The 21988-nt window shown below is 47.7% G+C and overlaps 1 protein-coding gene and 1 non-coding gene across 2 annotated transcripts in view; both read right to left on the bottom strand.

Moving 5' to 3' along the window:
• The window catches only part of CUNH6orf132 (chromosome unknown C6orf132 homolog), a 41584-nt gene that overhangs the window by 4172 nt on the left and 15424 nt on the right, over positions 1-21988 (bottom strand). The window contains exons 2-3 of the mRNA XM_007936316.1: positions 20171-20277; positions 3191-3266 (exon numbers count right to left, since the gene is read on the bottom strand). Coding sequence (XP_007934507.1) covers positions 3191-3266; positions 20171-20277 — 183 coding nt within the window. The remainder of the gene's footprint in view (positions 1-3190; positions 3267-20170; positions 20278-21988) is intronic.
• TRNAG-UCC lies at positions 6850-6920 on the bottom strand. Its single transcript has one exon. It is a non-coding gene; the product is annotated as a tRNA-Gly (tRNA).

The following is a 21988-nucleotide window of genomic DNA, read 5'->3' as shown; positions in this document are numbered from 1 at the left end:
CCCCTCGGGGTTTCCAGATATCTGAGGGTGGCCCCGGGGCTGGGCCAGGGGGAGGCGGGGGGATGAGTAGGTCCTGGCCATAGTGCCCAGGCCTTAGGTCCCCGACAGAGCTATACAATCGGAGGTTGCCATTCACGAGAGAGCTGGTACCTGAAAGAAGGGAGAAGCCAAGATGAGGAAGGGCCTTGGCAATCCTTGCTCACCAGGGCAGAGTCAGAGGGCACCTAAGAAGAGAACTGGCCAGTTTCATGCCTTTCCTCCTGAACCCCAAGTGAGGGGCAGCACTGTCTCCAGTCTCCTAAGCTGCCCTAGGGGTGACCCTCTTCTTTCTGGGGAGGGCGCCCTCCTGTCCCCAGCACAACCTTTGGAGCCTGAATTGAATACTCTCCATCTGTTCCTCAGAGCACTCTCCATTCTTCTCAGCCCTGCTCTGGGTTCCTTTACCTTCTGGCTACAGGTAGCTTCAGCCAATGGGAGACAAGGACATACAAGGACAGGATAAGGGGTTGAGGCTCAGGTATTTATTCCTGGCTCCCTTTCAGTGCCACTGGTTGGCAGCAGTTGCATCTCTCTACCATAGACCACAGTTCCTGTGGGGCGGCCCCTCTCCCACAGCTGCAGCCACAGCTTGGGGATAGGAGCATCTCACCATTGCCAGTCCCTGAGGCATCACTGTTCACTTGGTCCACTTAACTCTGCTCACACTCTAATATAACTCTCTCTGGTTATCCCCTCTGAGTGAGTGTGCCACCTGTTTCTGGACAAGATCTTGACTGATATATAGCCAAAAAGCCCAGGGTTCAAATCTCAGCTCTACCACTTACCAGATGTGTGACCTTAGACATGCTAATAAACCTTGCTGAACCTCAGTTTCTTCATCTATGAAATGAGAATAAATTAGTGCTTACTTCATAAAGCTGTTTCTCACTGCTGTAGAGTCTGTCCTGACTTATAATGACCCCTCCTTGAGTTTCCGAGGCAGTATCACTACGGAAGTAGATTGCCCAATCTTCCTTCCGAGGAGTGCCTGGTGGATTTGAACCACTAGCCTTCTGGTTAGCAGTTGAATGCCTTAGGCACTATGCCACCAGAGCTCCCTCATAAAGCTATTGCAAGGATTAAATAAAGAGAATTCTTGTAAATACATGTAAAAGCCTTGTCATAGTGCCAGGCCCATGTTGTGTTTTGGGTGCTATCCAGTTGATTCTGACTCATAATGACCTCATGTGACAGGGTAAAACTGCCACATAGGATTTTCTTGGCTATAAAGTGGAACACCAGGTCTTTCACCTGCAGAGCCACTGGGTGGGTTCAACCACCAACCTTTTGGTTAGCAGCTGAGCACTTAACCTTTGCACTACCAGAGCGCCTTGCCCCATAGTATACAATAAATAATAAACCCTTTGCCTACTACCACCTGAGCCTAACTTTTCAGCCCATATAAGGTAGGGACGGTGGGAGAGTGAGAAAACAAAAAACAAACCCACTGCCTTTGAGTTGATTCTGACTCATAGCGACCCTATAGGACAGAGTAGAACTGTCCCATAGGGTTTCCAAGGCTATAAATCTTTAAGGAAGTAGACTGCCTCATCTTTCTCCCACTGAGCAGCTGGTGGATTCAACCCACTGACCTTTTGTTTAGCAGCCCAATGCTTTAACCACAGCACCACCACAGTTCCTTGGGGGAGAGATAGGAAGTCATACATCAGAGACAGGGACCTGGAGACCTCCTCAGGGAGGAAGGTTGGGTAAAAGAACCATAAAAAAAAAAAAAACTATGCCGTCACTCACAGTGACCCCCTCCTTGGGTTTCCAAGGCAGTATCACTATAGAAGTAGATTGCCCCCTCCCTAGAATCTGGTACTTCTCTCTTAGGGGTACCATCTTGTATCTCCTCTCGGTTAGCTCCTAGCACAGAGCTGGGGGATGAGCAGCTCCCATGGCCTCCTAGGAGCTGCTTGACTTCCAAACAAAGAGCAGACGGAGAGAGGAAGGGGGATGCTAGCATTCACTGAGTATCCACATGTTGGGCACCAACATAGGAACTGGGACACAGCAGGTAAAAACAAACCAACCAAAAATATCTACCTTTCTGAAGTACATGTTGAATAAGAGACAGATGATGAACATAGTAAGTTAGTCAGTAATTACATTAGTGATGAGTGCTATGAGGAAAAAGCAAGATGCCCTGTTGGTTCAGTGGTTTATACTTTGCTAACCAAAAGATGGGCAGTTTGAATCCATCCAGTGGCTCTGCAGGAGAAAGACATGGCAGTCTTCTATAAAGATTACAGCCAAGAAAACCCTATGTAGAAGTTCTCCTCTGTCACATGGGGTTGCTGTAAGTTGAAAATCTACTTGGCAGCACTCTGACACACGTGGGGTCACCATGAGTTGGAGCTGACTCAACGGCAACTGGTTCTTTTACATGTGGGAAGAAAGGGAAGGGGTGCTCAGCTGGCAATTTTCAGTAAGGTGGTCAAAGCAGACCTCACTTATAAGTTGATAGTTGAGCAAAGACAGGAGTGAGGAGGTGTGTGGTACAGATGTCTAGTGCAAGAGCATTTGAGGGGTCAGTGGAAAGATCCCAAGGCAGAAACAGGCCTGGGAATTTCAGGAGCACCAAGGAGACAGGGAGGCAGGGAAAGAAAACAGGAGATGAGTCCTTGCAGGGACTGTGGCTTTTCTTTGAGTGGCATGGGACATCTTGGTAGATTTTGAGCAGAGGTGTGACATGAAGTGACCTATGTCCAACCAGTACTTCATTTGCTCCTGGAATTGTTGTTTCAGTGTTCATTTGAAGATACAGAGGTGCAAAGAGTTAAGTGACACACCCAAGGGAGAAAAGCTAACATGCAGCAGAGCTGGGATTTGAAGCGAGGCCTGTCTGCCTCCAGAGTGCTTTCTACTGATTCATGCTGTCCTTGTTCCTGCTCTGGTCCTTGTCCACTCACCATCCTTCCCTCATTGGAAATAGGCCTTAGCCAACCCCAGCTCTTAACTCTAGCCCCACTGCTTCTACCCACTGCAACCAGTAACCAAGAGGCTAAGGGCCATGAGAGTGGCTGTGAGTGGGGACTCACGGTTTATCCCCAGCTGGGGAGGTAGGTCAGATGCTGGACTTTGACATTTAGTTCCCAAGGAAGAAAGAAGGAAACTTGGGCAAGCCCTAAGCCCAGGGTCCTCTTACCTGTTACATCTTTATCTGCAAAGTCTTCTGGGACAGAGGGGGTGGGCACAGCCAGTCCTTGGTTCTCCTGGGCATTCTGAAGGGACCAGAGAGAGATCAGGGAACAAGGAAAGACTGATTGTTCTTAAATTGCTGCTCTGTGAGGCTCTCTTACTATTTGAGAATCTGCATTGACTGGTGATGGTGGCATAGCCTTGTGAGTACACTAAAATATAAAACGGTGGATTTCTAAAACCTATTCTTTTTTTAATAAAAAAAAAATTTTATAGTGGTGAAAATATACATAACAAAACATTTGCCAAGTCAACAATTTCTCCTGTACAGTTGAGTACATTCTTCAAGGTGTGCGACCATTTTCGCACACACCATTAATGTAAACTAAATGCTCCCTAAGCAAAAGCTCCACCTTCTTTTTCTTTTTATTAAATTTAGATTGTGATTTGGGTGAAAGCTTACAGAGGCAACTTCATTTTCCTTACAGCAGTTTATACACATTTTGTTTCATGACATTGACTGCAATTCCCCACAATGTCACAGCTCTCTTCCCACTTCCTCCCCATAGTTACCCATAGTTATGCATAGTTACCTCATCCCTGTGTCCTTCCCTCCCACCCCACCACCACCACCACCACCACCACCACCACGATGAGCTGTCTCCCTGTGCAAACACTGCCCTTCTGTTCTCCCATAATTGATCGTTCCAAGGAGTGTATCTACCTGATATAAATGTTCACCCCATATGCCAGTCTCTTGTTTGGCCGAAGGGTAACTAGGGGCCATGTTTCACCAGGCTCTATGAGACCAGTAAGAAAAGCTTCCCCTTTCTAAAGGAGGATTTTTAAAGGGTCTACCCAGAGATGCCTCAGAAGAAAGGCCTGGCAATCTACTTCTGAAAAAATTAGCCATTGAAAACCCCATGGAGCACTCTGACACACATGGGGTCAGCATGAGTTGGAGTTGACCCGATGGCAACTGGTTCTTTTAAATTTTTTGGCATGTGAATGGTATTTCAGTTAAAAAAAACAAGCCAAAAAAAAAAAAAAAAGAGAGAGAGAAAAAGGAAAAAAAGATCAGCAGTGACTCCTCATTGATGTTCTCAGGTTAAAAGCCAAACCCTCAGTCTGGCCTCCCACTGACTTTTATTTTTCATTAGACACCCAGACATCTTTATAGAAAAATAAATAAAAAGGGGTGAGCTGGAATATTGCAGCCCCCCAGAGGCTCTCCTGATCTCCAAGCTTAACAGATCACAAGGTGTTTACACAGCTGTCGACATGTACAGACTTTTTGCATTCTGTTTTTCTTTCCCAAAAAATACATTTTCATATGTCAGTGGCATCCCCACACCTGCCATTATGAAGAGTTGTGGAGCATTTTACGGTAGCTTTCAAGTCCTTAGTGGCCTGCCTCCTGCTTCCAACCCAGCTTTTCTTTCCTACTCACTCATCACAGGCATCCTGCATTTTAGCTTGACTGACTCCCTCCCTAACACCCTCCCCTCCCACATGCAGTCCCTGTTCATCCCGGATGCTGCCTGTTGGTCAGGCTGTGCCTCTCTGCCCTCCATTTCTAATAACAACACTCCTGCACTGTGCTCTAGACATGCTCCCTCAATCACACCACTCGGTGAAGAAGATGCAGTCCCCATTTAACAATGTGGAAACCAAGGCTCAGAAATGTTTGAAAAGTTATCTAAAGGCCCACAGCCAATACTACCAAACCGAGATCCGTGGTACTCTCACTCTTTGGTATTTTGTTGCTAGCTGCTATGGAATTAGCCCCTGACTCATGGTGATCTCATGCACAATGGAACAAAACACTGCCCAGTTCCGCACTATCTCCACAATCAGTTGCAGATCATGAAACCGTTGTTCTCATTGGCCAATTTTTAGAAGTAGATCACCAGGCCTTTCTTCCTAGTCTGTCTTAGTCTGGAGCCCCACTGACAGATAGGTGGTGACTGCACATGAGGTCCATGGGCTGTGACATGAACCCAGGTCCCCAACTTGGAAAGCGAGAATTCTACCACTGAATCATCAACAATCTCCTTGGCATTTTGCCTGTCTAAAATCTCTCATCCTCTAAGGATTAGACCCTCTAGGGGGATAGTATAGGGAAAAGGGCTAAGAGCATTGGTTTTGGAGCCAGACTGCCTGGGTTTGAATCTCAGCTCTTCTATCTACTAGCTGTATGACTGTACAAGTTACTTTAGTCTCCCCATCTATGAAATGGTGATAAAAATAGAATCTATCTATGGGGATGTTGTGAGGATAAAATGATGCAATCCACAGGAAAACCCCAAAAATGTTACTGTGGTTGTTAATTACCAAAGAGCTGCCTCTTGTCTGCATTGACTGACCCACACTAACCTAGTGCTGCTCAGAGCAATCTACAACCAAGCCCCATAAAGTGGGACTCTTGTGGCTCTCTGGAGTCCCTGGATGGTGCATATGGTTAAACACTTGGCTATTGACTAGAAGGCTGGTGGTTTGAATCCACTTAGAGGCACCTCAGAAGAAAAGCCTGGTGATCTGCCAAAGATGACCACCATTGAAAACACTGTGGTGCACAGTTCAAGTACACACATGGGTTCACTAGGAGTCGGAGTTGACTTGATGGCAACTGCGTTTTTTAGTTCTCTAGATGATCCTCTACTTCCTCCAATAAGATCTGTGAGCTCCTGGGAGCCAAGGGATCATGTCTTATGTGTGTCCCTCACAGCTGGACACATAGTAAGTCTAGTTGTTACTCATTGATGGTGCTAAGCCTCTCAGCTTATGGCTTAATATACAAGAAAGGAGAATTCTCAGTCGTTGTTACAGGAACCACAAGATGCTAGATTACCAAGGGAGATCTCAGAATCGTCCATCAGTCCCTTCCTTGAAGGGAGCAAACAGCTCATCTTGTTTTTAAAAGAGTTTTGAAGCCGGAATGGCCTCAAGCCAAATTTTGTCTTTTTTTTTTTTTTCTGCCTCCATTTGATTCACATGACTGACACACACCTGTTCTTAACAGCTCTCAAACCCAGTGATTTTGAAGCCAAGGCAAAGGCAGGGGGCCATCCAGTCAGAGACATGTCCCCCCAAGCCTGTCTGATATGCAATGAGTGTACATGCATGCATGTGCACACATGCAAATCACTATCTAATAACTGCTATCACATATATATGCACACTGATTTCAATGGCATGGTGACCAGACCTTGAAAAGCCAGGGTTGAGGAGGTCTCTCATTACAACTATCTTTTTTTTTATTGTGATAAAACATATATAACACTAAAGATACCATTGTTACCATTTTTAAGTGTGCAGTTCAGTGACATTAATTATATTCATCATCACCACTATTGCACATAATCAGAAAGTAGAAAGACTTAGGAGCCTAGCACCAAAAGCTAGCTTTGAATGTTACCACTGGTGTGACCCTGGATGAGCAGTGTAGATGTGGGATGCTGGCAGTGATGTTAGACTCTCATTTATACACCTACTGTTTAAATGTGCAGGCACCATTCCATAGAGTTTTTATTGGCTGATTTTTAGAAGCAGATCACCAGGCTTTTCTTCCTAGTCTTCTTAGTCTGGAAACTTGACTGAAACCTATTCAGCATCACAGAAACACACAAGCCGCCATGGACAGATGGCTGGTGGCTGTGCATGAAGTGCATTGGCTGGGAATCAAACCCAGGTCTCCCACATGGAAGGTGAGAATTCTACCACTGAGCCACCAATGCTCTTTGAACTAAACACAATCCCTCCTTCTTGCCCCCATCTCTAAGCCGCAGCCCAGCCCAGCCCACATGGACTACTTTGGCTCACTTAGCTGTATCTCCCACTGTGGTGTACATTCAGGGAAGGCAAATACCAACTCATTTTAATGTTAACCCTAGAAAAACAGACTTGGAAGGTAAACCACACCCCTTGTTTGGCACAGGGACAGAGGCAGCTGGCATTAAGTGCACCAGCTTGGCTGGTGATGTATTTCAGCATATCAGACCATTGTGATCCACGGGGCTTTCATTGGCTGATTTTCAGAAGTTGATGGCCAGGCCTTTCTTTCTAGTCCTTCTTAGTCAGGAAGCTTGGCTGAAACCTATTCAGCATCATAGAACATCAAGCCTCCACTGACAGATGGGTGGTGGCTGAATCAAACCCAGGTCTCCCACCTGAAAGGCGAGAATTCCACCACTAAACCACTGTTGCTCATTTATTAATTGTTTTGTTGTTGTTGTTATGTGCCATCGAGTCAAATCCGACTCATAGCGACCCCTCCTTGGGTTTCCAAGACCGAGACAGCATCACTACGGAAGTAGATTGCCCCATCTTCCTTCCGAGGAGTGTGTTCTGAGTATCTCACTTGTAGCAACCCAGTTTCTCCTCATAGTAATCCTAAAAGGCCAGTTAATGTTGTTTTTTTTTTTTATCGATGAGGAAAATGAGGCACAGAGAAGCTAAGCACATTGCCCAAGGTCACACAGCTAGTCATTGTCAGGGCCAATAGTCAAAACTTTTCACCTTCATACTTTCCCTGTAGCACTAATCAGAACCCATTGTGGGTGACTGTAGTCTCTGCTGATTCTGAAGGTCATGCTTCCTTTTATGTGCCAGGCATAGAATCGCCAATTCAAGAAATGTTTCTTGAATGAACAAATTCCTAGATGATTGAATGAATGACAGAAAGAATACAGGTTCAGAGAGGCAGAAAATCTGTGTTGTGATGCCAGCTCCACCACCAGTTAACTCAGAGCAAAGTCACTTCTCTCTCTCGGAGCTTTTGTTTCCTGACTCTTCTATAAACACTCTCCAAGGACCATTTTGACTATGGCGCTCTTTAAGTCAAGCTCTGGTGGCTTAATGCCTAAGGCATTTGACTGCTAGGCAGAAGGCTGATGGTTCAAACCCTCCAGCCACTCTGTGGAAGGAAGATGGGGCAATCTACTTCCATAACATTTACTGCCTTGAAAACCCAAACAAAGGTGGTCACTATGAGTTGGAATCAACTTGATGGCAGTGAGTTTGGGTTTGGTTTTTTTTTTTTTTTTTTGGTTCCTCAAGACCAGGCCTATAAGATGTCTTGTCTGCTATCAGCTCATCTATGTGGTATGGGTGGCACCTGGACACTCGGGCCACCACTCAATGACAGGATGTTGAGATAGACTACCTACTGTCTGTCCTTGTCTCCAGATAGTTCTCTGCCTCTAGAGAGGGGAAGCGGGGAGCCAGAAGTAGAAGGAAGAGGAGAGCTTGGAGGGAGGGGCTTTCAAAGCTGCTTTTCTAAGAGCAACAGGGTGAGATCAAGCAGGCAGGGCAGGGCTTGAAGTCACTGCTGGCCTCAGACGAGGGACTCCCACAGCTGCAGTGAGTTGGGGAACTGTCTGTGCCCTACCCTTTACTTTGCCCCACCCTATGCTCTTGCCCTGGGAAAATGACAGACCTTGGTGCCCCAGGGTGCTGCCTGCAGAGATTGGCGTATGCCTCAAACAGACTTGGGAGAGGGGTGTGTGGCCCTTGCAGGGAGGTAACTCCAGATCAGGAGAGGGGCAGACCAGTCTGTGGGCAATGAAACAAAGAACATGCAAATGAGCACACCTCCAGTGAGCCTGTCTGTTGGTAGGCTGTGGCCATACCACTCCCTGCCAGCAGCAAAGAGGCCCGCACTCCAGGCTTGGGGCTCTGTCCAGCCCTGGCCCTGCTGGGCGGGAACGCCATGGGAAACTGGGCCTCAGTGTTTCCTTGTCCTCACATCCAGAAAACACCTGGAAGCTAAGGCCATGGGGCCCCTCAATCACCTCACAGAGGGCACAAGTCAGCTCCCCAGCTCAGTCAAATTAGCCCTTTCCAAACCACCACCGCCTAGTAAACTGGAAAGTTACCCAGCAGTGAGTAACTGAGAGGAAGTGGGGGGCACCATTCTAAGAATATTTATTTTCTTCCTTATACTTGTTTCTGTTTTCTTGGTTCTTAACAATGAAGTTTCTTTTAAAATGTAAAAAATCACCCACTGCCATGATATCATTACCACCAGTTGCCGTCAAGTCACTTCCAACTCCTCTTGACCCATGTGTGTGTCAGTCAGCGTAGGATTGTGCTTCATAGGGTTCCTAATGATTTTATGGAAGCAGATCACCAGGTCTTTCTTCCAAGGCACCTTTGGGTGAACTTGAACTGTCAACCTTTTAGTCAGTAGCTAAGCATGTAACCATTTACACCACCCAGAGTCTCCAATACCATGATAATTTTTAAAATGTATTATGATTGGGTAGAAAAAAACATGTGCTTCGGAGTCAGGCAGATCAGATTTGCAATCTTAACTCTATCGTCTAAAAGCAATCAGAACGGTCCCTGACATACAACTGGTATCAATAGGTGTGCCCCTCCTCTGCTTTGAGGCTCACTTTTCTCATCTGTAAAATGGGGATGGTATCCAAACTGTGGTACATACATACAATGGAATACTATGCAACCCTAAAGAATAACATGTTGTTGTTGTTGTTATGTGCCATCGAGTTGGACCCGACTCATAGCGACCCCTCCTTGGGTTTCCGAGGCAGTATCACTACAAAGTAGATTGCCCCATCTTCTTTCCGAGGAGGGGCTGGTGGGTTTGAACCTCCAGCCTTCTGGTTAGCAGTCAAGTGCCATAGGCACTACGCTACCAGAGCTCCCAAAGAATAACATAGAATCTGCAAAACACCTCATAACGTGGATGAACTTGGAGGACATTATGCTGAGTGAAACAAGTCAATCACAGAAGGAGAAATATTGTATTAGTCCACTATTGTAAAAAGGCAAGGAAAGGTTTATATATGGAACAAAACTTTCTTTGTTGGTTACCAGGGGTAGGAGGGGAGGGGAGAGAACACTGCTAGAAAGATAGAGATAAGTACTGATTTGGTTGAAGGGAAGGGCAATGCACCAAATGTGAGTGATCAACAGAGTGGCATTGAGGAAGAGGAACACATAGAGAGGTTCATGGGAGGTACAGACAATAAAGATGAACCCTTTTGCACATATAGTACTGCGTTGTCAGTGATGACAAACATTGATCTCGGGTGGATAGATGGGTGGACAGGCTGAACAATCAGGTATGTCTAGGCAGGGGGAAATGTGCCCATGACCATGGATAGGTTTGGCAGATGATGTATCTACAAGCATATTTGTATGTTCTGTAAAATGTCCATGTATATAGTAGGGGTGACAAAGGACAAGGTTGTGGCCACAGCCAACTACATGGAGGGAGGGAGTGGCTGGACCTGTAGGCTTGGGACCATGGTCACAGGGGACATCAAGCTCAATTGGCATAACATACTACACAAAATCATTGTTCCACATCCTACTTTGGTGAGTAGCAACTGGGATCTTAAAAGCTTGCAAGTAGCCATCTAGATGCAATGATGAGTCTCTCCTCTCTTGTCCAGAGCAAAGAAGAATGAAGAAAACTAAAGACGTATGGAAACAATTAGTCCAAGGGACTGGTACACCATGTGATCCTTAGCCTATATGACTATGAGACCAGAAGAACTAGATGGTGCCCAGCTACCACTGTCAACCACAAGAAGGGGGTCTGTGTAGGAGATCCTGGATAGAGTGAAAGAACAATGTGAAACAAAATTCAAAATCATAAAAAAAAAAGACTAGGTTTGCTAGTCTGAAAGAGCCTGGTGGAACCTCTAAGACTGTGGTCCCTAGCTGCCCTTCAGGTATGGAATTGAACCCACTCCTGTGGCTTCCAGTCAAACAAAAGACAGGCATATGAGCCGAACATTTACATTAAGTAGATACACTCCTTGGAGACATCAATCATGGGAGAATAGAAGGGCTGTGTATGCTCAGGGAGACAGCTCAGGGGGTGGGAGTGCATGGGAGGTAAGGACACAGGGAAGAGGTAACTATGGGGAGGAAGTGGGAGGGGAGCTGTTGCATTGTTGGAAATTGCAGTCAAAGTCATGAGACAAAATGTCTATGAACTACTGTATGGAAAATGAATTTGCTCTGTAAACTTTCACCCAAATCACAATAAAAATAAAAATAAAACAATGGGGATGGTATCAGCACTGCACACTTAAAGAGATCTCAAGAAAGGTCATTTCCTCTCAGGTGCCAATCAGAGCTTGCTTGGCAAATGGGCCTCTGCTCAGTGTGTCAGCTGTGGCTGGGGCCTTGGACACTCTGCTCTAGAGATTTCTTCTGTGATGGCCCAAGGTATTTCTGGTTCGATCTGAAAGATGGGCGTGCTTGCCCCTGGACATGATCAGGTCACTAGGAATCCTCTATTGCCCTCTGCACTACACAGACCTTTCAGAGTTGAAGAGAAGGAGAGAGGGAGAGAGAGATGGAGGGAGGGAAAGTGAGAAGAAAGGATATAGGGAAGGAGAGAGGGAGGATAATGCTAGACTCCCTGGAAATTTTGGGAGTCAAAGCCCTCTGCTCACCCCCTGCTGTGCCACCCAGAGCTCAGGGTGGCAGAGCTCACCCTACTGGTAGCTTGAGCCCTGTCACACTGGCCTCAGGCTGAGGCTGGGCATCTCTGTAGGCTGCCCTTGCTCATCAGGCTCAGCGTTCCTCACACATCCTCATGCTTGGGATTCCTCCAAGCCCAGCCAAGCCCCAGGGGCAGGTCAGCACCAGGGGCTGGGCCAGTGGGCAATGCATCGTTGATCTTGGCCACCAGCCAGCTCTGCACATCATGGAATGCAAACTTCCTCACCCAGACTCCTCCGGAACCTGGTCTGGGCACCAGCCCCTCAGGGTGGGATGGTCAGAGGGACAGATGAGGTATGCAGCTGCACTGAGTGAGGGCAAGGGACCCTGACCCAGGATTAAAGCAGGCATGTTTGAGGGGTATACTGTAGGCTGGGACAGCTGGAGGATGGGATCCCCCCACACTCCCTCTAGAGTGAGGCCACCAAGAAACCCCTCCAGGCACCCAGTGCAACCACCTGGGTGAGGCCCTGCCAGGTGCTTTCCTAGACTAGACAGCCCCTCCTGGCTTGGGGGCAGTGTGATGGTAAAGGGTGCTGGCCAAGGGGAAGAGGTGGAGGACCGAGAGCCAATGTGCTTTAGACTTTATAAAGGCAGAGTGTGGGTTCCCTACACAGCAGCTTTTCTGAAACTGGAAGCCAGCAGCACTTTATTTAAAAAGCTCTATTGCTTCCCCCATCTACCCCATCCTCTCCTCTAGCTCAGATCCCCACCCCCCAGGGGCCAGAGAAGGAAATCCCACAAGAAGACCATCTTCCTCTGGACCTATCTGCCTTCTCAGGCTGCCCTTAGACCTGGTACTAAGGCCCCTGCCCTGGACGCTGTGCTACTAGGAGCCCTGCTCTGGCCCTCTCTACTGGGTGGGAAGTCCATGGGGTCAAGGGGATTTGTTCATTTGGAGCCCACTCCACCCCACTTCTTCACCTGCTTCAGATACTGTGGCCTGCGCCCATGTTCACAGTCTCTTTCCTGGGCCAGTCCTTCCAATGGTAGCCTAGTCTGGGGGTGCACATCCCTGAAGCCATGGGGTATTCTAGGGGCTGCTGCTTATGAGTGGAGGTGGGAGTGGATGGAGTTTTAGCCATTCAGGCTGAGGCCCTCACTGAGAGGGAAGGAACCAGGTGTGAAGAAGGAGGTGGGCTGAAGTGATGTGGGGGACTCCGTTTGTCCTCTTGCTGCAGGCTGGTAAACAACAGGGCTGGGCTTCTGACACCCCCCCACACACTCCACATACAAGCTTCCTCACCCTACAACTCTTCCAGACCATGTCAGCCACATGAATCAGTTAAAAGCCCATAATAGCTATCATGCCTGACTCACCCTAAGGAACTCAAACCCTGACCCTGAAAGGAGCTGGGCCTAGAGTTTAGACATGAGTTCCTGTGGCAGTGGGTGGGGTGGAAAGAGTTAGTGGGGCTCACTGGGGCTGCTCCTGTAAGGGAATCTGCCTTGAGCCCAGCTCGACACCTCCCCTCCCCTGGCACAGCCAGGCCTGCCTGACTCAGAGGGTGGGGTGACCAAGGATCTCTCATTGCCTAGGGCAGCAGTGGGGACCTGTCCAGCCAGTTTCCCTATATTTGCTGCATTGGCATTTAATTTTTAATTCCTCATATGCATCACCCTGGAGATGGCTTGATTGAGAGCAGGGAAGTGTGAGAGGGAGCCCCAAAGAGAAGGACAACCTTCCCACCACCCGACTCAGATCTCAAAAGCCAAGGGGATGGGGCAGGGTGCCAGGATCTGGCCCCAAGCGCTGGGTGGACTTCTACCTACCCAGGTGGGAGTAGGAGGGGAGGATGGTTCTGAGGCCATCTCTCCAACTCTGCCCAGGCCCACGATGGTATGGATAGGACTGGATGGCTTCCCACCTCTGCCTTTTTGAACTCTGGGACCTGGGAAGGGCTTTCCCCTCCCTGGGCCTTAGTTTCCTCATTCCGATGAGCACTGAGGTCCCACTCAGCTCTGATGCTTAGTGATACTAATTCAGCTCTAAGGAGTCCTGGTGGTGCAGTGGTTAAGCACCCAACTGTTAACCCAAAGGTCAGCAGTTCAAACCCACCACCCTTTTTGTGGGAGAAAGACATTGAAGTCTACTTCTGTAAAGATTTATAGCCTTGGAAACCCGGTGGGACAGTTCTGTAGGGTCGCTATGAGTCAGAATTGACTCCATGGCAACGGGCTTGGTTTAATCTAGCTCTAGAGCTCCCTGAGCAGGAAGGTGGGGTGATTCTGAGCTGGTCACAACCCGATGCTTTTTAGATTTGAAAGCAGAGCAGCCTTTCCAGTGCAAGACATGATCCATGTGTCTCCAGGGACCTGGCTTCTCTGGGTTCCCTCCAATGATCTGGCCCTTACCCCTCTATTACCAACTACCAGTTGCCATGGAGTCAATTCCAACTCATGGCGACTCCATGTGTGTCGGGGTAGAACTGTGCTCCATAGGGTTGCAGTGGCTGGTTTTTCAGAAGTCGATCACCAGGCCTTTCTTCCTAGGTGCCTCTGGGTGGACTAGAACCTCCAACCTTTCAGTTAGCAATTTTAACCATTTGCCCCACCCAGAGATTACTGCCCCTCCATTAGGGAGTCATTTTAACACTTTTAACAGTAAGTCCTAGCTGGGGAGATGCTTGAGGACCATCCAGTATAGCCCCCTCTGAGGGATGCAAGCCAGAAGCCCAGGGAGAGGAAAGGACTGGCCCTCAGCCACCCTGCAACCCAGGAGCAGGACCGAGACTGGTGCCACTACCTGAGAATCAATTCCAGGTCCCATCCCACTCACTGGGGGATCACAAGGACTTTTTCTAATTGTCTTTGGCTGCTGGATGCCTGAAAAAAAACATTTCTTAATCCTCAGCACCTTCCCCTCAAACGGAGGGAGGAGACTCTAGGGAAGTGGGCAGAAGCCCCAGTCATTCTCTTCCCCCCTCCTCTTGCACCCATCCCTAAGTCCTCATTTGTTGTTGTTGTTATGTGCCGTCAAGTCGCCCTGACTCATAGCGACCCCTCCTTGGGTTTCCGAGGCAGTATCACTACGGAAATAGGATTGCCCTAAGTCCTCATAGCAAGGGTATGTTCAAAAGACCACCCAGGCCCAGACATACCTTGCAAAAGAGACTGGCCCTTGCTGGGGCCCATCTCTTGGCTTTTTGGGGCGCTGCCACCTGGAGCCTCCCCTGCTCCAGGGCAGCCCAGCCTGGGAGGTGCCCTCATAGTGTGGGAAGGGAGGACAGGGAGGGGCAGAGGCCTGATCAGATGATGTCACGGAGGGCTAGGGCGCTGGCTCCTATTCCCACCCACCCTGACTTGGTGGGGCTATAGGCAGAGTGGGCATGTGTTTCAGCATATGAACTCACACCCACACAGAGTTCTGTCCTCCTAGTTCTCCCCACTCTCCCAGCCTCCTGGCCCACCTGGAAGAAAGCAAAGAAACTGGCCCTGAGCCTAGCATGGAAGGGAAGGGAGAGGAGTGGGATGAGCAGATAGGAATTAAGCTGCTGGCTTGGGATTCCCTCAACACAGGAGTAGGTGATGAGGAATATTGGGGCTGCTCTGTGTCTTGTGACTGAAGTCACAAGCATAAAACTGTCCCTGGGATATCAGCCATAGGGCCAAGGGTTGCACCTAATTTAAAGGTGAATCATGAGTGGACTTCAGGGGGACTGTGAACCCTCTGCTGAAATTGTAAGCAAAACTGTATGTATGTGGTTCATTGCCTCATCATGATCTCCAAGGGGTCTATGACACAAAAGAACCAAAAGACCATGGTGTTCAGCAGGCCTTGGCTGCTGGACAGGGACTCAGAGAGGGAGACAAGGGAGACGGAGGTGATTCTGCTGGCTGGTGAAAAAAGCATCTCAGGTAGTGGCTGGAGAAGAGAATAAGATGGCCTGAACACAACTTGGACCTTAGGGCAAGGTTGCTGGGGTCTGATTCCCTGTCTCTTCCACTTGTAAGCTGTGTGACCTCAGGCAGGTTTCTTCCCCTCTCTGTACTTTAATTTCTCCATCTGGAAAATGGGGATGAATGATAACACCTTCCTCATAGGGTGACTCTGTTGACTCAAGGAGTTAACACAAATGAGACACTTGGAATGGGGCTTGGCACATAGCATGTGGTCAATAGGTTCTCTTCCCAGGAAGCACCCTGCAAGCCACTCCACCTTGTTCAGCCATCACTGAAGGAATGGAATGAATTTCCCCTCTCTGGGTTCCATATCCCCCTCTGTAAAGTGAGGCTGGTATGGATCTAAGATGCTTTTCTGTTGTCAGTCCACCACACATCCATGGGTCAGTCCACCAGGAAGGGAGTGTGAGTTTGCTGGGGACAGACCTCATTTCCTAGGACCAGCTCTGAGGCTGGCCTTGAAGGACCTCTCCTAGGAAGCATTTCCCCAGGAGGGCCCAGGAACTCCAGGCCTGTCCAACCAGCCCAGCTCCCCTGCCTCCCTGAAGTCTCCTGCCAAACCTATCTGGGGTCTGCACAGTCTGTGAATCAAATCCTGGTTGGCCAAAACCAGATCCTGAAGGGGTGTGGGGGAGACAGAAAGGCTAGGCCTTGCCCACATCACTGGAGGGATCCAAAGTGGGTAAGTAGGTAGAGGAAGATATAGGGTAGTGGTGGTTATGTTTGTATGTCAACTTGGCCGGGTCTGGTTGAGTGGCTGGGCAGTTATAGTGGGTGGTAGTTATAACCCGTGATGAAACTGGCAGTCAACTCCATGGGGGAATCTACCACAAGCAGCTGAGTAGCTGCTTTGGGTATGTGGTCTGCTTTCCATATATAAGAAGCAGCTTTGGGAATGGCCTCTAGCTTATGTCACGCTTGGACCCTACATGTAGCTGTGTCTGCCATGCTCTGCCGACCTTGGGACTTACAATGGACTTGAATTAATGGCCTGCCATGTGGTTTGGTAACATCAGGACTGTGCCTTTTTACTTGTCAGCCTTGGGCTTGTCAGCCTCAGCAGCCAGCAGCTGTCTGAGTGAAGAAATGCCTCTAGCTCCCGTGGGCCGGGAGCAGGAGGCAGAGCTGGACCCCAAGATTGAGGGGATTTCACCCAGCCCCTAGAGCCTGGCACTTTGAACTTGGACTTAAAGCCTCCAAACTGTAAGAGAATGAACTCCTGTTTGTTCAAGCCATCCCATTTGTGGGATAGTCTTGTCAGAGCAGCACTAGGTAACCAGAACAAGGGTTAACAGCCCTTTCAGAACAAAAGCAGCTGAGACTCTTATGAACCCTTTAGTTGCTGATTCTTGAGCCAGTCCAGATCTGGGGAAAGGGCTAGAACAGCAGGCAATAGCCATTGCCACCCTATGGAAAAGTCTTTCAGTATTTGACAACCAATATAGGTGTGTCAGCCCTGGGCCTATGCCACTGTGACTCTGAGTATGTGGCTGGGGTACAAGTAGGGAGAGAATTCCAATAGAATTTCTCCACATGTCATCTCATCTCTTCTGCATTTAGGAGTGGCAATGACCCCTGTAATAGTCTCTTATGCATCTTGGGGACAGAGTTAGGAACTACTCATATGCTTTATATCTTTTGGTTGTTGTACTTTCTATATTTGTCTATGATGTCCATGAATTGCTTTCTTTTTTAAATAGTGGTAAGAGTGTGTGTGTGTGTGTATCGGCTGTGACGATGGGCTCAAGCATTGCAATGATTCTGAGGGTGGCATAGGACCAGGCAGTGTTTCGTTCTGTTGTACATAGGGTTGTTATGAGTCAAAACCAACTCCTGGTACCTAACGACAACATAGGTACATAAAACAGATCATTGCTGTTTCAACATTTTCCCAGGTACAATTCAGTGACATTAATTACGTTCATCATGTTGTGCAACCATCGCTACTATCCACTTCCAAATTTTTCCATTGCCTTGAACACAAGCTTAGTGGCCCCCTAAGCATGAGTTGCTTTTATAAGCAGAAGATAAATTACTTAAAGTCTTATTCATGAAGGTGCATGTTCCCACCCCTCAACCTAAGTGCCTTGGGGATGCAGCAAGAAGAGTGTGAGACTTGATCCCTCCCATCCAGGAGTTTTGGGTCTAGTTGGTAAGAAAAATTGGTGATAGAGAGAATGGGGTGGTTCTGGCAACACTGCTGGATAGATTTGTGGGTGTCTAGGACCAAACATGGGGTGCCATGAGGCTGAACAGGCCCGTGAAAGCTCAAATCAAGACAAGGCAGCTTGTCAGCCTGGGCAGTACAAACCCTCACGGCAGTGTGAGAATGTCATGACCCTAGTGACAATATAGTCTCAATGAGGACCCAGGTCTAGCAGACAGCCATGTATCAGAATCTATGAGGCTGGCTGTTGAGGCTCTAGACCTGGGCTGTCCCATACAGCAGCCAATGGCCACAAGTGGCTATTGGGCATTTGAAAGACTGCTAGTCAAAAGTCAAAGGTGCTGGATGTGTAAAGTACACACCAGATTTTGAAGACAAAAAAATAAATAAGAAAACACCAAACCCATTTCTATCAAGTTACTTCTGACTCATGGCAACCCCTTTTGTTACATGGCAGAACTGTGCTCTGTGGGGTATTTTTGGCTGTTACCTTTATGGAAGGAAACAGATTGTCAGGCCTTTTTTCTGTGGTGCCGCTGGGCAGGTTTGAACAACCAACCTTTAGGTTAGCAGTCAAGCTCAAACTGTTTGCACGACCCATGGACCCCTTTTGTGTGTGTGTGTGTGTGTGTGTGATTTGAGTGAAAATTTACAGAGCCAATTCACTTTCCATATAGCAGTTCACATATACTTTGTCTCATAACATTGACCATAATTTACCACAATGCAACAACTCCGCTCCCACCTCCTCCTGATAGTTACCTCTTCCCTGTGTCCATCCCTCCATGCACTTCTGCCCTCTGAGCTGTCTCCCTGTGCATAAACAGCCCTTCTTTCTCCCATGATTGTTCTCTCAAAGGGGTGTATCTACCTCAGGTAAATGTTCAACTCATATGCCTGTCTTTTGTTTGGCTGGAAGCCACAGGTATGGGTTCAATTCCAGACCTGAAGGGCAGCTAGGGGTCATAGTCTCAGTGGTTCCACTAGGCTCTATTGGACCAGCAAACCTGGCCCCCCCCCTTTTTTTTTCTCCAATGATTTTGAGTTTTGTTCCACATTGTTCTCCCTCTCTATCCAGGATCTCCTATATAGATCCCCTTCCAAGTGGTTGACAGTGGTAGCCGGGCACCATCTAGTTCTTCTGGTCTCATAGTCGTATAGGCTGAGGATTGTATGGTCACTAGGACTGTTTTCATGAATTTTTGTTTTTCTTGGGAGAGACCCATTGTTGCATGTAGATGACAGCTTGCAAGCTTTTAAGATCCCAGTCACTACTCGCCAAAGTAGGAGGTGGAACAATGTTTTGTGTAGTATATTATGCCAATTGAGCTTTATATCCCCTGCGACTATGGTCCATAGACCCTTTTTGAATATGTAGTATGAAAAAAAGAATATAAAATATCTCCCTAATATTTTTGATATTCATTGAATGTGTTGAAATGACAATCTTTCAAACATATATTTGGTTAAGTAAAATATATTATTAAAATTAGTTTTGCTTATTTCTTTTTACTTTTTACGTGGCTACTAGGAAATTAAAAATTACATTATAAGGTTCACATTATGTTTTTATTGGACAGCATTAGTCTGGACTGTCCCATAAAACCCAAAAACTTTCACCACAGTTAATAGAACCTGACACAGAGCCTCTTGCTATGGTGGCATAGTGGGTAAGGCATTGGGCTATAACCAGAAGGTCGATGGTTCAAACCCACCAGCTGCTGTGTGGAAGGAAGATGAGGCAATCTACTTCCATAAAGATTGATTAGAATTGACTCAATGGCATTAAGTTTAGTTTGTTTTTTTCTCCCTTGTCAAAAAACAAAAGCCTAAACATAAACTCCAAAAGACAATTCTTGGTTTCTCAAACATATCTGCCCCAAATGCCCTTCTCTTCAGGTTCACTATTTGTCCTTTGAGGCTGCTCAGGTGTCACCTCTTCCAGGAAGTCCTCCTTGACCATCCTCTGTGGCTGGATTGGCTACCCCTGCTCTGACTTATGTTCTAACAATCTGTTTACTCATTATCTCTTGCACTGGGCAGGGAGCTCCTTGAGAGCAGCAATGCTAGCTCAGTCATCTCAGAATCCCTGCACTAACACAGGACCTGGCTCATCAATGATTATGGAATATGAATCCTACTTAGCTAGAGGTATCCACTGGTGCATTGATGCTGTACACAAATTGTCCATAACTTCTCCTTGGGTTTCAACCCCAGAAGTGCCAACACAACTAATCCCAGCTTTCCCACTAATCCCAGCTGACGGCCTTGGCCATGCACCCTCACAGCAGCTGCCCTAGGTCAGCAGAAAAAAATAGAGTGTGAGGCTGATCTCCATCAGGGCCAGGGAAAGTGGGGCTGCCTCCTTTGTGGCAGTCACAGGTGTCCCCACCTAGAATAGACCATCAGACTCCAGAGTAGAGCAGTACTCACCAGTGGAAGGAAAGTCAGCAGGGGCCGGACTCTTGGCCGAGCTTTCAGTGTGGCTGTTCCAGACTCACTCACTGTGTCAAATCGATTTTCTCCATAATAGATTCCATCTAAGGGAGACAAGTGAGGAAGACCCTGAGCTGGAGGTCAAAGGTGTCTGGGCCAGTCAAGTTTAATCTGCAGTTCCTAGTTGAGGGAAACCAGGCCCTGAGGTTAACCCCTGGCTGAGTTAGCTACGTGCACATCATCATACATAATAAGATCCTCTGGCAGGGCGTGTGCTAATGGGTCTGACTGAGACTGGATTGGAGGACTCAATGCGTGGTTTCCTGGGGTCTCCTCCAGGATTCCAGACCCCCAGCAGCCATCTCTCTCCTGATCCACCTCCCACAAGTCTTGGGCTCTCTTTCCCATGGGATGTTGTCTCTCTTTTTGGGGCCCTGAGAGCTTGGCCAAGGCTCCAGCCTCAGCCCCAGTCAAACCTTATCTCTCAGAGAGAGAGGAAAACAAGTCGGCTTTTCTCTCAAGTGTTTGAATTTCTAATCTGGAACAAGCATCTAGTAAGGCCACCTTCTGCCCGCAGTGGTCGAGACTCTACTTTCTAGACTCCTCAAATTTGAGATTTCCCTAACCCCCAAATTTCTAAAGCTTGAGAGAATATGTATGGCTCTATTTGATGCACACTTGAAGTCAAGCAGAAAGAGCGAACTGTAGTACATATCCCAGCTCCACCACTGACTGGCCTCTCTGGGTCTCACTTTTTCCATGTGTCCAGTGGAAGTGATGATAGTGCCAAATGCCAGCCTCATAGGATTATTGTTGTGAGGAGTGTGAGGAGTAAGTATGGCTGGCACATAATAAGTGCTCAATAAACGCAGTCCCTTCCCCTATAGGAAGATGACAGAAGAACTTCCCCTTTCTCTAGTGCATTCCTGGGTGGTGCAAATGGTTAAGTGCTCAGCTACTAATGGAAAGGTTGACAGTTCAGATCCATACAGGGATGCCTCAGAAGAAAGTCCTGGCAATCCTCTGAAAGAGCACAGCCATTGGAAACCCTATAGAGCACAGTTTTACTCCGAAATAGAGGGGTCACAATGAGTTGGAAATGAGCTCACAGCAACTGGTACTGGTACTTACTGGGCCTATGCTCTAGGCTGTTACCCCAGTAGTAGGGGAGGGTATGAAGAGTCATTTACCAGCCACTCCTCAGAAGGAAGATGGGGCAATCTACTTCCATAGTGATACTGCCTTGGAAACCCAAGGAGGAGTCTCTATGAGTTGGGTCCGACTCGAGGGCACATAACAACAACAACATGTACAGGTATGTGTCATTTAACCAATTAACCGTTAGTGCAACATCCAACCATACATAAGTCAGTGTGGTCCCGTAAGTTTTTTGTTTTTTTTTTTAAAAGGAAAAGCAGCTTTCTGCTGGTCTGATAGAGCCTGGTGAGACCCCTGAGACTATGGCCCCTAGTTACCCTTCATGTCTGGAACTGAACTCACTCCTATGGCTTCCAGCCAAACAACAGACAGGCATATGGGGTGAACATTTACATCAGGTAGATACATTCCTCAGAACAATCAATCGTGGGAGAACAGAAGGGCAGTGTTGGCACAGGGAGATAGCTTTGGGGGTAGGAGTGCATGGGAGGCAAGGACACAGGGAAGAGGTAACTATGGGGAGGAAGTGGGAAGAGAGCTGTTACATTGTGGGGAATTGCAGTCAATGTCATGAAACAAAATGTGTATGAACTGCTGCGTGAAGATGAATTTGCTTTGTAAACTTTCACCCAAATCACAATAAAATATTTGTTTTAT

The sequence above is a fragment of the Orycteropus afer genome, unplaced genomic scaffold (genome assembly GCF_000298275.1).
Source record: "Orycteropus afer afer isolate SDZICR_OR568_19922 unplaced genomic scaffold, OryAfe1.0 scaffold00034, whole genome shotgun sequence".
In the NCBI taxonomy this organism is placed as follows: domain Eukaryota; kingdom Metazoa; phylum Chordata; class Mammalia; order Tubulidentata; family Orycteropodidae; genus Orycteropus; species Orycteropus afer.
Note: the sequence above shows the minus strand (reverse complement) of the source record. Positions and strands in the feature narration are given on the sequence as shown.